Source organism: Chinchilla lanigera, unplaced genomic scaffold, assembly GCF_000276665.1.
Source record: "Chinchilla lanigera isolate Chin_1 unplaced genomic scaffold, ChiLan1.0 scaffold00007, whole genome shotgun sequence".
Lineage (NCBI taxonomy): Eukaryota > Metazoa > Chordata > Mammalia > Rodentia > Chinchillidae > Chinchilla > Chinchilla lanigera.
The window spans coordinates 24855995-24873208 of record NW_004955408.1 but is presented as its reverse complement, the minus strand read 5'-3'; the positions used below and the strand labels follow the sequence as shown (position 1 = coordinate 24873208).

At 45.2% G+C, this 17214-nt stretch overlaps 1 protein-coding gene and 1 pseudogene across 1 annotated transcript in view; one reads left to right on the top strand and one right to left on the bottom strand.

The window, feature by feature from the left end:
- Stk10 (serine/threonine kinase 10) overlaps positions 1 to 9176 on the top strand; it is a gene marked incomplete at its 5' end in the record, with an annotated part of 113681 nt that extends 104505 nt beyond the window's left edge. Inside the window, 1 exon segment of the mRNA XM_005376335.2 lies at positions 7924 to 9176. Within this exon segment, the coding sequence (XP_005376392.1) occupies positions 7924 to 8064 (141 nt within the window). The 3' untranslated portion in view covers positions 8065 to 9176.
- Positions 9177 to 11977: 2801 nt separating this feature from the next.
- LOC102024979 overlaps positions 11978 to 17214 on the bottom strand; it is a 26366-nt pseudogene continuing 21129 nt past the window's right edge.

The window sequence follows — 17214 nt, the reverse complement described above, 5'->3', positions numbered from 1 at the left end:
CCTTCCCCCCACTGGCTTCTTCCCTGCTGCCAGGCCCCCTGCAGCTTCCTGGACCAGTGACATCTGACCGAGTCTGTTCTCAGCCTTCTGTGTGGTCCAGACTTTCTCTCTGCCTGAGCTACTCCTTCCACAGCCCCATCCACACCCTGACAGCCATGCCCCCAAATCTCCACCAGCCACTCAGACTGCCCTCCTGCCCGGCGCGTTCTGGTGCTCTCCTGGACTCCTCCACCCAACACAGGTCCCACCTGCCCCAGTGTCATGTCCCAGACACAGCTTATCACCTCTGCCACAAGTCTGTTCTACTCCTGTGTTTTGTTTGTTCATTTATTTTTAAAGACAGAGTCTCTGTAATTTAGGCAGGCCTTGAGCTCACCGTGTAGTGAAGGCTGGCCTCTAACTTGCAGCAGTCCTCCTGCCTCAGCCTCCCAAGTGCTTGGATTACAAGTGTGTGCCACCAGGTCTGGTCCCTCTTGTGTTTTTGCTCCTTGGTGAATGCCATCTCCATTTTCCTGGACGCCCAGGCATCCAACCTGAGTGATATCCTCTTCTGTCCTTCCTTGCCTTCTTGCTATGTCCTGTCAGTCGCTTAGCTCTCTCCCTTCACCCGCCTCCATGTTGCCCTTTCTCCCAATGAGGCCTCGTTGCGGCCCACATCATTTACCCAAACTGCCCTCTAACTGAGCTCCTGATGACACTGACCCTTGATGCCCCTCCCCCACCCACCTTTCCCCACTGCCATCTGACATGGACCGTGTGCGCTGTAGCCCAGGGGTTCTCAAGCTTTCTGGTTTCAAGATCTGCCTATACTTTAAAAGTTACCCAGGCCCCCAAAGAGTGTTGGGTTACGTTTATGGAGATTTGTTACCATTTTAGAAAATTTAGCTGAGAATTTAAAAAACATTCATCAATCCCTTACAAATAACAAAATACTCATTACATGTTTGTACAAATAACGTATTGGTGAACAATGATTACCTTTTTCAGACGAGATCAGGCGCATTCAGGGTGGTGTGGCCGTAGACTCTCAAACTAAATTAATGAGATTGGCACTTTTACATTTAGCAAATCTACTTGATGTTTCAAAGAAGATTTCTGAATTCTTACCTCTTTTGGCATGTGATCTGTTGTGATATGTTATCTCAGTTCATGTTTATGAAGAAAATCTGGCTTCCCACAGATATATATTAGGAAAAGGAAAGAGTATTTCAGTAGCCTTTTCAGATATCCTGTAATCCTATCCCTTGGGAAGCTGAGGCAGGAGGGTCACTGAGTTCAAGGCCAGTCTGGGCTGCATAGTGAGTTTAAGACCATCCTGAACTACATAATGAAACCGTGTCTCAAAAAAACAGGACGATAATTATGTGTATCCTTTGATAATACACCAGAAGGCAACAAACGGTAGCCTCTCCCCCTCCCTCCCTCTCTGCCCCTCCACCCCTTTCTCTTGCTTTCTCTGTCTGTGCTAGGAATGGAACTGAGAGGCTCCCATATGCAAGGCAAGTGTTCTAACACGGAGCCACAAGCCCAGCGCCGTGGCTGTGTCTACAAGGCTAATTGTAGATGAATCCACTGCATCCACACATCAGTGGACTTTCTGTCATTTGTTGTTAAAACCCACTGTTCTGTCTGGTACTTTAGGTGGAATTTTCCCTGTCCAGGATCTTGCCATGGGTCATTTGGAAGATACTGCTTCATGGAGTTAACTCAGATCTTCCAAATATTGACACATTATATTATGTGATATTAAAATATTGTATAAGCTGGGTGCAGTGGTGCAGGCCTGTAACCCCAGAATTACGAGAGGCTGAGGCAGGAAGATCACAAGTTCGAGCCCAGCCTGGGCAATTTAGTGACTTAGTGAGACTCTGGCTTAAAATAAAAAAACAAAAAAGGCTGGGAATATAGCCCAGTGTGAAGGCCATAGGCTTACACAAAAAGTATTGTATCACCAGGTGTGGCGGCACATGCCTGCACTCCCAGCTACTCAGGAAACTGAGGTAAGATAATCGCAAGTTTGATGCCACCCTGAGCAACTTAGTGAGACCTTTTCTCAAAATAAAATCAAAAAGGTCTAGGGAAGTAGCTCAATGGGAGAGTGACCAGGGTACCATCACACCCACACAAAGTATCCACTAATAGCACCCCTGATCTCATCAGAAAAATCCTCTGATGCTGAAAAGCTCTCAGACTCAGCGCGGTGGACACAGGTTTTCCAAGATTCTCATTTTTGCTCACTTACTCAACTTTTGTCATTGTTGTTTTCCTTGGCGTGATTTGGTCATTTTGTTCTTTTTTGAGGAAATGTTTGCAAATACTTACAGTCATTTTAAAAATAAAAGTGACGTCCCAGATAAAAGCAGTTAGTTCAGCTGATCACTCATGCTTGCCCCAGGACACCTCTAGGCAGCCGCTGTACTTCGACAGGCAGCAGAAATGCGCGTGACGTACATTTCCCATTGCATTGTGCAGAATAGTAGAGGTGTGGCCTTCACGGTCAAGATCTCAAAACCAGTCATTTGTGTTGCTTCATAAGCTGATCTGTTTTGTTTTTGTTTTTGTTTTTTTGAGATTAAAGTCTCACTATGTATTCAGGCTGGCCTTGAACTCATTATGTAGCCCAGGCTGTCCTCAAACTCATGTCAGTCTTCCTGCCTTAACTTCCCAAGTGCTGGGATTACAAGTGTGTGCTACCACACGTGGCTGAAAATTACCTTTTTAAATTTTCATTGTTACACTATGGGAGTGGATCCTGGTGAGGAACCCTTACCCAGTTCAGTGCCATTGTCTTAATTCCTCCTGGGGCTCCAGAAGTTTTAGCCATCATTGATTTTATACCATTGACTCAACTCTCTACAGCGAAGGGGGTAAGTTATGTCTTAATCTTAGGCAAGTGTCAGAACTACTTTGTCAGGGTTCCCTAGAGGGCGGAGGACCACACTTTGAGAACCACTGCTCTTGTTTCATCTCCTGCGACCTTGCCCCATGCTTGTGCTGTGAGCAGATTTTGGAACTCAGCTGTGCATACCATCTGTGCTGCCCTCCTTCCCTGCTGGGCTTTTGCCCAGGCTGTTCCCTTTGGTCAGGAATTCTATACCCATCAGCCTTTGCGTGGCCAGCTACAGTATCCAGCATCTTCCACACAGGCTGGCTGGCTGACTCTTCGGGGCTCCACAGCTCCCTGTCTGCATCCTGTCGTGGTACTTTGTGGTGTTGCCGTTGTCTGCTGTCCTTAGTTTGGTCATCGTCCATTCGTTCATTCCCTTGTGCCCCACACCGTCGTAGGCACTGGAGATCCTGCCTTGATCGAAACAGACACGTCCTCCTAGGGAGCTGACCTAGTGAAGGGCAAAGGAAGCAGGGAAGGGAACAGGACTGGGGTAGCAAAGGGGGCTGCTCCACATGGTTGGCAGGAAGGCCGCATAGAGGGATGTGGTGCCTGCGGGACGTTCTGGAGGACAAGAGAGAGCGAGCCATTGGATCCTTGGGGGAAGCATTCTCAGCACAGGGAAGAAAAAGAGCAAGTGCAGAGGACTGGAGGCCAGAGTGCTCCTGCCATGGCAGAGGAACACGGAGGCTGGAGCAGCGTGGCTGTGACGGTGGGAGGTGGCGAGAGGTAGAGATGGGGGCGAGTGGGGGCCTGGGTAAAGCCTGGCTTTTACTCTGTCTGAGAGGAGCACCCCTGGAGGGCTCTGAGTGCAGAGGGACACGCTCTGACTCAGGTTTTGCAAAGGGCCCCTCTGGCTGCTGCCGGAGGTCAAGGTGAAAGCAGAAAGACCAGGAGCTAGGATAATCTTGCTGGGAACTGATGGGAGCTTGAACTGAGATTGTGTCAGGGAGATGCTGAGAATTCACACATCCCTTGTCTCCATAGCACTTTCTAGAAGTTCTTGCTGGTCACGAACGTTGGGGTGTTAGGGCAAAGTGATTTATTTAAGGAATTGGCTCACATAATTGTGGCAGCTGGTAAGTCTGAAAGCTGCAGGGCAGGACCTCTGCTGGAGACCTTGGGAAGAGCTGATGTTGCAGCCTGGAGGCAGAATTCCTTTTTTCTCAGAGGGACCTGGGGACTCAGACTCTTTATTGCTGAGCAATATCCCTAGCTTATTTTTTCTGTTTGCTTTGGTTTTTTTTTTGTTTTTGTTTTTCTTCAGGTACCAGGAATTAAACTCATGACCTTCCGCTTGCTAGGCAGGCGCTGTGCCACTGAGCTAAATCCCCAGCCCCATCCCTGATTTAAATATTAATCATATCTAAAAAAAAAAATACCCTTGTTTTGGTGCTGGGATGGTGCGTAGGCCTTGTGCACACTAGAGGAGTGCTTCAGCACTGAACTACATAAAAAGAATCCTCATGGTGACATCTGGACTGGTGTTTGCCCAAACGTCTGGGTACCATAGCCTCGCCAAGTGTCACACAAGATTAATCATCACTAGCTTGGTGGGGTGGCACACACCTATAATCCTGGCATTCTGGGAGGCTGAGACAGGAGGACCACAAGTTTGAGCCCCACCTGGGCAACTTAGCAAGAACCTTTCTCCAAAAAAAAGAAGTGTGTGTGTATGTGTGTGTGTGTGTTTATTATGTACGTATGTATATATAAAGGGCTGGGGATGTAGCTCAGTGTGAAAGCTTTACGGGTTCACTCTCTAGTACAGCAAAAAAAGATTAATTGTCACAGGATCTGTGTGGTCTTTACAGATATCAGTATTACACAGTGTTACGCAAAAAGTCACCAGCCCTTGGTATAGTGAAAGATACACTTACTTCCTAAGCTCTCCAAGGGGAATTGCCCCAGTTACCCTTGATCTCATTTCCCACACTCAGCCGTCGTTCTGCTTGCTGCACCTGTGATCTGGACAGAAGGCAGCTGCCCACCTCAGCTCTGTAATGGCCTTGGAAGTCCTTGAGTCGAGACTTCCTCTCAGTGCTGATGGAGCTTTCTGGCTGGAAGCCGGTCAGGGCCCCAGACCTTCCTGTTAGCTGGCCTGCACTCGCGAGTTTCTGTAACCGTGGCTTGCTGGGATGTCTAATACTTGACACTCAAATCAATGATATTCCTGCTGACGTAGGAAGACTGGCATCAGGAAACAAACGTTGCCTGGTCGTCTTAGCTGGGGCATTTCCCCTAGCAGCTGCCTTACATGTCAGGTTGTCTCCTGGGGGCCTGGGCTCAGGAGGAGCGCGTATGTGATTGGGAAAGTGTCATTGGATTTTGCCTGTGGGGGCTGCTGCTTTGCAGAATTCTATGTTCAATTCTTCTGTCATTCGCTACCTCAGTTGGTGTTGGAACACTGCCTCATTCTGGAATAAATGGTGTCTTACACTCTTGCATGCTAGTCAGCTGCCTTGAGCTCCCTCCCTTTTACAGAAGGGAAGTGATTGTACATTGTGGAGTATCTTTAGAAAAATCCAGATTGCCAGGCTGGTGGTGCACACTTGTAATCCCAGCACTTGGGAGGCTGAGGCAGGAGGATCACCCTGAGTTCGAGGCCAGCCTAGGCTACATAGTGAGACCCTGTCTCAAACAACAACAACAACAAAAATACAGGTTTATTTCTTTCAAGTCAGTACAGAATGCCTGGTAGGGCCGACGCAGTGTTACTTGGGTTTTCACTAACACAGAATAAAACCTCTCAGGAGTCCCATCTTCCCTTCTGAGCTTTGGCTGTTTGGGCTGCAAATGTAGCTGTTTCTTCCCTGAAAGCAGGTGTTAGCACAGGCCTGCCTATGGGGCAAATCTGGCCTTGCCCTGTATTTATAAACAGTTTTATTGGACACAGCCATGTGCCTTCATTTACATTGGATCCCTGGTTGATTCTGTGCCGCAGGAATAGTTGAGTTAGCTGCAATGGAGTCTTTTTGGCCTGCAAAGCCAGAAGTGTTTACCATCTGGCATAACAGGAAAAAGCTTGTTGGCGCTGACCTTCGAAGGTTACACAGTGGGGGCAGAAGAAAGTAATATTTAAGAGGGCAGGCCTTGGAGTCAGATGTGTGGATAGAGTCCTCACTTTCCTGTTACATGTTGAGTAACCCTTATTTGGAATTCCTGGGGCCAGAAGTGGTTTGGACTGTCTCAGAGTTTGGATATTTGTATATACGAAAGGAGATGTATTGGAGAAGGGACCCAAGGCCAAACACAGAACTCATGTGTTTCCCATCTACCTTGTACACACTGCCTGAAGGTAATTTTATACGGTGTTTTCAAGACACCTGCCTTTTTTTAACTGATGGAGGAATTTTTCATTTTTATTTTAAAGAGACAAAAGACAATAAAAACGCGACAGGATTTCAAAACAAGACGATAGGAAATTAACAATAGTTGTTGTATTGCATATCATTATCTTCAAAGTAATGGCTCAGATTACAAGATACAGGCATGCAAGATTAATCAAACAGTATAAGCACTAACTGTTCTTTTCAATGAACTAATAGAAATTAGTAGTACAAGTATCTTACCTATCTTATATATACACATACATATCTTCCTTTTCCTTCCTTCTTTTCTCCTTTCCCCTCATCCCAGTTGTTTTTTCCTTCTGAGCAGTTTCTTTCCCTTTCACTATATCTGTTGTACCTTTTAGATCTTATTTACTCTTTCAGTTTCTTATACGAGGGAGACAATAGGATGTTTACATATGTGAGTCTGATTTATTTCACTGCCATTTGACTGCAACCCTTTACATGAGGTCAGGTGTGGATTTTTCTACTCATAGCATCAGACCGGTGCTCAAAAAGTTTCAGATTCTGGAACATTTAGGATTTTGTATTTTTGGAGGAGGGACACTCAGCCTGTACTAGCTGTGAAGTCTTGGGCAAATTATAAACCACTCTGTACTCCACAAGTAGTAGCTATTATTATTACTATTTCAGACAGGGGCTGTAGCTCAGTGGTAGAGCACTGGCCTGGCATAAACAAGGCCCCGTGCTCAATTCCCAGCCACTAAAAAGATAAAAAAAAATTAGTATTCCTAGAGTGAGGGTCACAAACTATGGGCAGAAATGGTTTATTACATTTGTCCAACATTTCTTAAGTTGCCAGCCTGTGAGTGTAAGATTTTACACAGAAATCTGGATTTCCAGTTTTGTTTGAAAGTCCAGGAGTTCTGGCAGCACTGCCTGTCAAACCCGCCTTCTTTCCCTTACACTTTGCTTGCTTAACGAATTGAATACTTATAATTGGAGAACTCCTACGAAATCCTTCTTAATCTCTGATTTCGGTGTGTGGAGTGTGCCGTTAGTCCCAGCTATTCAGGAGGCTGAGGCAGGAGGATCACTTGAGGCTAGTAATTCCAGGTAACCTGGGCAACATGGTAAGAAACGCATTAAAAGTAAAACAAAACACTGGGCATGGTAGTGCACACCCGTAATCCCTGCACTCTGGGGTGGGGGCTGAGGCAGGAGAATAGCAAGTTCAAACTCAGCCCTGCCAACTTAGTGAGAGCCTGTCTCAGAATTTTAAAAAGGGCTGGATGTAGCTCAGTGCAGTAGTCCTGGGTTCAATCCCTAGTACTGGGAGAGAAAAGAATCATACTACATAGAACTGCAGTCCTACCACACACATCATTAGAACTCAGCCTTCAGAGAGTAGAGCAGTGGCACATGTGTGGTGAAAAAGCTCCCTTGGTGATGTCGGGGTAGTGGTGTAAAACACTGTGCACCCTGACGTCTCTGCGCCCCACTGTTAAAGCTCTCCCAACTTCGCCCGCCGGGTCTCCTGCCAGAGACTCTGCCTCTGCTTGCCCACCCCGTCGCCACTGGCATCTCTTGGAGGCCTGGAGATGCTCCGGAGGAAGGGGTGGTGGTAGTTAGCTTCTGGGAGGGAGCTCTCAAGATGGCCTTCCTGGAGGGGTCCTGCAGCTGGGAGGCCGGCGTGTGGCCTGTGGGCCCCTACTGAGCGCCATCTGCCCTGTCTCTCCCCAGGCTCTGGAAGAGGATTTGAACCAGAAAAAGCGGGAGCAGGAAATGTTCTTCAAACTGAGTGAGGAGGCGGAGTGCTCCGTCCCTACCACGCCAAGCAAGGCGACCAAGTTCTTCCCCTACAGCTCTGCAGACGCTTTGTAACACCCTCGCCCCGAGGGGGCAGGCAGGGCAGCGGGCCGCAGGGCCCTGCCGTCCTCTGTGAACAAGTGACTCCGGATCCTCCTCCCCTCGCTCTGTGCCAGTGTGAATGCAGCCCCCTGCCCGCTGCCACCCGATGTGCACCACAGGCTGCCCGGTGCTTCTGACTTCTCGCTTGCTCGTGGAGGGCGAAGTTACTTATGTGGCACCTTCCCCTAATGTGTCCTCACTGAGCACCACATCCCGTCAAGCTGCACGTGACCGGGGCTCTCAGTGGGGTCAGGGGCCGGGACTGGCCATGCTGCGGTCTCGAGGGCCCTCTTGTTTGCCAAAACACCAGTTTTGCTGTCGGTAGGCACAAAGCATTGCTGATGAAGTCACCGTGCGCTCTGCCTTATTGTGATGCTTGGTTTTCTAGCAGTGCCTTGCAGTGTCAGACAGGAAGCTTAGCAGCACTTCAGTTCCAGCAGAGGCAGGCTGGCAGCCAGCTGCTCAGGGGATGTCCTTGTCCCCCTGGTCCCCCAGTTTGCTTCCTGCTTAAGCCAAGGCTGTGTGCATGTGGGGGAGGAGACAAACAAGGAGCCTGAAGTGTTTGCTCTGCTGTACTTGTATTTCAGGCCGTCTCCCGTTCCCCTCCCTGTGTGTTCACACACACCCACCCCCTGGCACGGTGAGGCTTGCCTGTGAACTGAGCTGCATGTTAGGTAGAGCAGTTGGTGAGCAAAATGCTGAGTGTTGGCACAGAGACCCAGGGAAGGCACAGGCTGCGTCGCCTGTGCCCCCACACAGGATGGGGCATTTGGGGATAAACTCCTTGCAGCCCACCCAGTCTGCAGGCACGATGGGAAGGACCTTCCCCTTGGCCTTGTACTCTGTTCAGGAGTTGCACCTTACAGCTCAGACCAAGCCTGGCAGGCCCTTGGCCTCTTCTGGAAAAAAGGCATGGGGGTGGTGTGTGGCACAGGACGCTTCGTGCCCCCGGGAGCCCGGCTGAAGCAAAGCTTCTTGACCCAGTGGACTCCAGGGCCTTGTCTTCCTCAGCCAGCCTCCCAGGACACTGACCCTAAGGCTGCAGAGTGTGTAACCCAATAAAGCAAGTGCTGCAACCAGCTTCACCTTGATTTCCAACTGTTCATGAAAGTAAATATCCAATGTATGCTTTCTAGCTGGATATGGGAGTGCATGCCTGTCATCCCAGCACTCAGGAAGCTGAGTCAGGAGGATCGTGAGTTTGAGTCCAGCCTGGACTACAAAGTGAGGCCCTGTCTCACCAAAATTTATATACATGGGGTGTGTGTGTGGCTATCTACTTAAAAGAATCTACAGTGCTGCTACTGATGGGCATTACTGAGTCTAGTCACTGTTTTGGTTTTTTTTCCCTTGGGTTTTGTTTGTGGTACTGGGAATTAAACCCAGGACCTTCATGCTGAGGTATATCTCTAGCCCTTTTTTATTTTGAGACAGCTACCACTTAAGTTGCCCAGGCTGGGGCTTGAATTTGGGATCCTTTTGCTTCGGCCTCCCAGCCTGACTTTGGGTACTGTTTTGCTGGTGATAGATGGCAGAAACACCCAGGAGGACTTTGTCCTTCCCTACTCCTAAAAGTTAGGGTTTAGTACTTTGTCCTCCTTCAGCAATATTCTGGAAGATTTCTCACCTGGTTATAACTGGATACTTGGGAAGGGTGGGGCAGCCATCAAACAAGGAGAGGGGACTTGGGGCTTGCAAATCTTAAAAACTGCGGTAAAGAAGCTCTCAGCACCAGGGAAAGGCAGTGGCGCTCTTAGCTCAGTGAGCATTTAGCATGCCTGCTTCAGTGTTTGACCCAGGTGGGATGGTTTCAGGTTTCACGCCAATGACACAAGCTAAACAGTTGTCTCTTTCTTTTCTCTCTGGGGCACAGGTGCCAGGGGAAACAAACTGGCAGTAGTGTAACTGCAGTATACACGCCCAATGAGCCCAGGCAAGGCCGCGTGGGTGGACCCTCAGGACCTTGTTTACAACATTTCCTTTTGCAGCCTGCGGGGTGAGCATGAGTATCAGGTGAAATGCCAGTTTCACGGTTCAGGAGAAAGTCTTTGATTGTTCCCTTGTTTGGTTTGTCACTCATATTGTGTGGCCCTTCCCAGAGTTGCTCCCTTCCTGCTCAGGCCACCTGAGCCCTGATACCTGCCCTGGGCCTCTTTGGATGGGGTCTGGCCGGGTTTCCCAGCCTCAGTTGAGCTGATGTGCTGTGCCCAGCACTGAGAAGGCCCACACAGTATTCCTCGTGCCCTGTGCTAACATTTTCCATGTCATGGACAGACGGAAAGGTTTCTCCTTTCCAGTTCATTGTTAGCAGAGTAAATATAACTAACTTATATTTTCTCTTTCTGAAGGATAGAAGTTATTTTTATGTAGTTTCCAAACTTTACATAAAACTTTTGTAAAATGTTCTCTGCAGAGTTCACTGCAAAAATGTAAATATGCTTCTAATAAAATAACAAAGCAATTTGCGCGTGAAGTGGTTCTTTTGGATCGGGGTGGGAAGCAAGGGGCATTTGTATGTTTGCCCATCGGGTGAGGGTTTCCTCTGAGTACAGGTGGCTTTCAGCTCAGACTTTGGGCTTCTGTGCTGAACGAAGTTCTGCTTTACAGAGGGTGTGGGCAGAAGAAGGACAGAGAGAGAAAGCTAACATGTAGTGTAGGGGGAGCTTGTGCCCTACAGACATTTAATAGCCTCTCTTTCTCATTTGACAACAAACATACTCTGACCTCTAAGAATTCTTGCACTTAATAAAGTGAATCTGATTGAATCCTGTCAACAACTTGGGAGGAAAATGTCTGCATTCTCACTTACAGATGAAAAAACGGGCCGAGGCCATAGTCACGCCAAATCTCACAATACTGCAAGTGGCGTCTGTGCAGTTCAAACAGGCTTCCTGCCATTTCTGTCTACACCACATCCCTCTCCCCCAGCTGCCCATTCAACTACTTAAGGACCACACAAACACCTAACTGCTTGCTATCTCTGCCATATTTAAAAGGATTTGTCTAAGCAGAGGGTGGTGGCATATGCCCATGATCCCAGCACTGGGGAGGCTGAGGCAGGAGGATCGTTGTGAGTTCGAGACCAGCCTGGGCTACAAAGAGAGCTTAGGGCCAACCTGAACTGCTTAATGAGACCCTGTCTCAAAAAGACAAAAAAAAAAATTTGTCATGCCTCTCAAATACCATTCAGAGGTTCTTAACCTGGGGTCCATGGCGTCTTTGTACTTGATTGACAAAAGTTGTGGTCTTTAGTTTTTCTGACCTTGAAATGAGAGTCAGCGTGTCCTTTCCTTAAGGATGTGGCCAACAAGCCCCAGTGGTAACACTGCCCCTGACTCTTGCCAGCAGGAATCACAGATATTTCATATCACATCTCGGTGGTTGCAGATATCTCAAGCTATCATATTGATCCACTACAAAGTTATAGTATTTTTCTCAAAAAACCAAAACAACGAGATTTATCTAGCTTGACATTTCTTCTGATCTAAAGAGAAAGATGTCAAGTGGGACATGGTGGTGCACGCCTGTAATCCCAGCCCTCAGGAGGCTGAGGCAGGAGGGTCGGTGTGAGTTTGAGGCCAGCTTGGGCTACATAAGTGAGTTCAAGGCCAGCCTGCACTAACTACATAGTGAGACCCTGTCTCACGAACAAACAATAAGGGGCTGGGGATTTAGCTCAGCGGCACAGCGCCTGCCTGGCAAGCGTGAGTTCGGTTCCTGATGCTGGAAAAAACAAACAAACAAACAAACAAACAAAAAAAAACACAAAAAAGAACAAACAATAAAGAGAAAGATGTCAAAAGAAAACAAGACGTACACACAAGTGCCCAACCCCCATGAACTCAGCTCAAAAAAAGTAAGGAACAGTTCCGTCCAACAGAGAAAATTAGTTTTGCTTCCGGAAAATGTTCCCATGCCCCATTCTATGAACTCTTCCTCTTGCAGCCACTTGGACCTTCAGAACAATACCTTTTCCTCAGCCGGCCCCTGAGCCTTGGTTTTTATTTTTCATGCTCTTTAACATGGACACATTTTTGAGACTGTCAGGCAGAATCAGAAGGCAGACCTTGATGCCACTAATGTACACCTGGTCCAGCTGTGCCACTCAGCCATCTCTGTATGTGACTGTGATGTCGAACATCTGACAATTCATGTTGTCCTCCGCTTCAGTGAGCTTCCCTGTGTGTACTTTACCGGTGTGTCTCACACATCACCGTGTGGCCCTCAGCCTCATGCAGGACTTCACCAATACACTCCTTGACAGGAGGAAAGTTCTTAACCCTTTCCTCAGCTATGCACTCTCCTTCTCCTCCTCCTCCTCCTTCCTCCTGCTTGAGGGCAACTACTCAGGAGATGTGATGGCAGGGTGTGTGGAATGGGAATGGCAAGGCCCTTCTAGTGGTTAGTAGATGTACATCACTGGATCTTATTTATGTGTCACATATAAAACTTTTCCAATATTTTGATACCTGTTTTTCATTATGACTGGTTTTATTTATTTATTTATTTAAATTTTTCTTGGTACTGGGAATCGAACTCACAACCTCCTGCTTGCCAGGCAGGCACCTTGCTGCTGAGCTAAATCCCCTGCCCTCAGTATGATGGTTTCATTTATAATCCACATGCTTCTTACTATGCATTTGAAAATATTCTTCTGAAAAAGGGTTTATATTCTTCATGGAATACAAAAATCAACTAAGAGCCCCTACTGATCGTAGCCCTCCATGTTTTCTGTCTGAGAAAGCTGGTGACCAGCAGGGGGCAGACACAGTCACAGTGTCACGTGGGATTGTGATCTCTTGCTAGCAATGAGGACACTTGATTACTGCCTGGGGGATGCAAATGACTAAGCAATTTCCAGGCCTAGCATTAAGGGTTAGAAGAATGAAGTTCCAGGAATTCAGAAGACTAGGGGGAAAAAAAGTTTAAAAAAATGCATTAGTGGATATGTGGAACTTGGGAAATGAGATCATCCTACATTCATCCTAAGCTCTTAAGTACCAAGTGCTGAGATGCTAAAATGAGCCAGACTGTCATTTTCTTGAACGTGCCTGTCCTAATGGAGAAACAGACAGAAAAGCAGAGACTGACACTGTCTAGAGGAGTCAGGGAGGACTTCCCAGAGGAGATGGTCTGAGTTGTGCTGGATAAACAGTATGTGTCAGAACAACAGGCTCCAGAGACTGGGGTAGAGTTTATAGTAAATGATTTAAAGGTCATGAGGCTAGAGAGGTGGTCAGAGCCAATGAGTTTGTCGGGCTAAGATATCTTTACTCATGGGCAGTAAGAAGGATTTCAGGAGAAAGACAGTTGATATCATGGCCTTAGCAATTCAAGAGACTAGCTGAGAAGGACTGAGATGATACTGAATGAGCACATTGGTCCATAAAGGCTTGAGATTTTAGCGGGTGAAGGGAAGATTGCAGGCTCCATGAGGATAGGGAGTAAGACTTATTAGCTGGCAACTCAGTGTCCACAACCTGCATGGTGCAATGCTAGTGATAATGGTTGCTTAGCTCTGAATAACCCAGAGACCAAAGTCTGAGCTCTGTAGTAAAGAGGTCTTCACTAGATCTGACTACCAGTTATACTGAGCTAAGAACAAAACTGAGAGAACTTCCACTCCAGTGATAGACTAGAAAATTTAGACCAGTTCTTACAATGAAGTAGAAAATCTGGGCAAAACCATTAAACACATCTACTTGAAGGTTTGTGAGAACTATAAAATAGTGAAAAATTACCAGGTCAGAACTCAAGCAAGGATGGAGGCCCAGGAAAGTGACTTTTATAGTTCACTCTGGGAGCATCTACTGATCCAAGAGAGGGTAACAAATGCAGAGCTGAGGTTCCCAGGGCTATGTGCAGAAGGATTGGAGCCCAGGGCCTGCCTGGGCAGAGTAGAAGAGACCCAGATGAAGCTATGCCTTTTGAGTTCAGACCCTAAAAGGCTACACCCATGAATACAAGTTAACAGGCCTCTGGGGACTACTTTATGTAGTTCAATATCTGAACCTCAGATATTGTCCTTGAGTGATTCAGAATTGCCCATGATCACAACCTCCGGGCAGAGGTAAAGGTGAATCCTTTGTGGCTGAGGAAATATCACCTTAGGCTTCAATTATTTCTGTAAACAATTTTACAAAAAAAAATGTCTAGTGCACAATTAAAAAGAATTAGGCACACAGAAATAACAAACTAAAACCAAAAGCAATGGCAGGAGGTCAAGGAGCCAAGTTCAAGTTGGTAAGAGGCACACAGTGTTCCAGGCTAAACAAACTGGGTCCTAGCCTCATAGCCAGAAACCAGCCTAAGCTTTAATGGAACTAAAGATACAGGGATTATTATTGCTGGGATTATCCACTACCCACCATGAATCTATGGCTGGCTTGCCATAAGCAATTTGCAAGTATCAACCCAGGAATTAAACCAAAAAATAGAAAATGAGAAGATGCAACCCTAGACTTCCAGCTCATCAAAGGCAAACCCAGGAGCACTAAGGTAGAACAATTCTTTTTTGTTTGTTTGTTTTTTTCTGGTACTGGAAATCAAACTCACTATGTCAAGCTTGCCAAGCAGGCGCTGTGCCACTAAGCTAAGTCCCCAGCCCCAAGGTGGAACAATTCAAAATCCTGGCAGCATTTACCACTCTCTGAAGCGGTAAAAGCAGAAGTTACAAAGCACATGAATGAAGCTCTATAATAAATCAAATCAGAGATAATTTCTCAGATAACTAAAGAGATGGAGAATCTAATGAAAGACATGCTTAGTGATTCTAGAGCAGATATAGATATAAAAAAAAAAAAAAGCCTAGGAAAATGATGGAAACCATAAATGCCCAACATAGGAAAGAAGTGCAATCCATAAAACAGGTTCAAACAGATATCCATGCGATTAAAAATTCCATTAAAGTATTTGTAGCACAGTGAGCCAATGTGAGGACAGAATATCAGATAGAGAAGACAGGATTGCAGTTAGTGATCAAGAAAAGAAAGATTTCTTAAAAATATCAAGGGACCATGAGAAATCACTCCAACAGCTGCTAGATGATGCAAAGAATAACATAAAATTGATTGGAGTCAATGAAAAAGCAGGAGATAGTCCAAATGACAAAAAAAAAAAAAAAACCTGTTCACAGAATGACAGAAAATTTCCCTGGTAGAGAAAAAGAATTTGATGTATAGTATGTGAGGCATATAGAACTCCAATTAGCTGTGATTGAAAAAAAATCTACTACATATCATAGTCAAGATTCCAGAAATTCAACACAAGGACAGAATATTAAAAGCTGTTAGAGAAAATAAACAAATCACTTATAAAGGAAAGCCCATCAGAACAACAGCAGACTTCTCAACACAAACCCTCAAGTTAAGGAGAGCTTAAAGTATTTCAAGCCCTAAAAGAAAACAATCTCTAACCCAGATTGATATACCCACAAAACTATCTTTCAAAACTGATGGAAAAATAAGATACTGGTATGACAAAGAACACTTGAAGAAATTCATGACTACCAAAGCAGCACTCCAAAAGATTCTGAAGGACATTCTAAAAATAGATAAAGACTACCACTCCATAAACCCCAACAAAATGAATCCACTAAGCAATTAAACAGAGAGGGGTGAAAGGGAACCAACAATAGGAAAATAAAATGACAAGGATAAGTTAATACATATCAGTTATAACCATCAATGTTAATAGTCTCAATTCACCAAGAAAAAGAAATGGACTGGCAGAATGGATCAAGAAACAAGATCCAACAGTATGTTGCATACAAGAAACACATTCAACTCAAAAAGAAATTCATAGACTGAAAGTTAAAGGATGAAAATCAACATTCTATGTGACAAGAACTTGGAAAAAAGCAGGGGTAGCTATTCTATTTGTAGACAAAGTGGATTTCAAGCTGAGACTGATTGAGACAAAGAAAGTCACTAAATCCTTGTACAGTAAAGGGAAAAATCCAAGAGGAAGAGATAACAATCATAAATGTATGTGTGCCAAATATGAGTGCACCCAACTATAATTAAACAAATATTAATGGACATGAAAAATCAAATAAGCACTAATACAATTGTATCAGGGGATCTCAATATTCCACTGTCACAAATACATCAACTAAAAAAAAAAAATCAATAAAGAAATATCAGAACTAAACCAAACTTTTGAACAAATACATTTAGTAGATGTCTACAGAGTGTGCCAACCCACATCAAAATACACATTTTTCTCAGCTGCACATGGGCTGTTCTCCAAAATAGACTATGTACTAGTTCATAGAACATGCTTAAGTAAAATGCAAAGGAATTGAAATTATCCCATGCATATTATCAGACCATAGTGCAATAAAATTGAAAATCAGTGGCAAAAGAAACCACAAGAACTTCATAAACACATGGAAATTAAGTAATACCCTCCTGAACAACCAATGGGTCACAGATGAAATTAAAGAAATTAGAGAGTTTATATAATTAAATGATAATTCCAGTATAACATGCTGAATTTATGGGATGCAATGAAAGCAGTCCTGTGAGGGAAATTTATAGCAGTGAATTCTCATATCAGAGAAAGAGTGAGCTCAAATAAACAGCCTAATGTTGAACCTCAACCTTCTAGAAAAAGAAAAGCAAGTCAAGCCCAAAGCTCATATGAGAGAGGAAATTATAAAGATCAGAGCAGAAATTAATGCATTAGAGACTACGAAAACAATACAAAGAATTAATGAATCAAAGAGTTGGCTCTTTGAAAGATTCAATCAAATTGATAAATCCTTAACCAACCTTATCAATAAAATGAAAGACAAGACTCAAAACCACACAATTAGGAATGAAAAGCGTGAAATCACAACAGACCCTGCAGAAATCCAGGAGATAATCCATATCTGTTTCAAGAACCTCTACTCTAATAAGATGAAAAACACAAAAGAAATGGACAGATTGCTAGATATATATGAATTACCAAAGCTGAATCAAGAAGATATAAAAATCCTAAATAAACCAATATCAATCAAAGAAATCAAAGATGTAATTAAAAACCTACCAACAAAGAAAAACCCAGCCCTGACAGATTCACTGCTGAATTCTACAAGAAATCTAGAGAAAACTCAATATTGCCACTTCTTGGACTTTT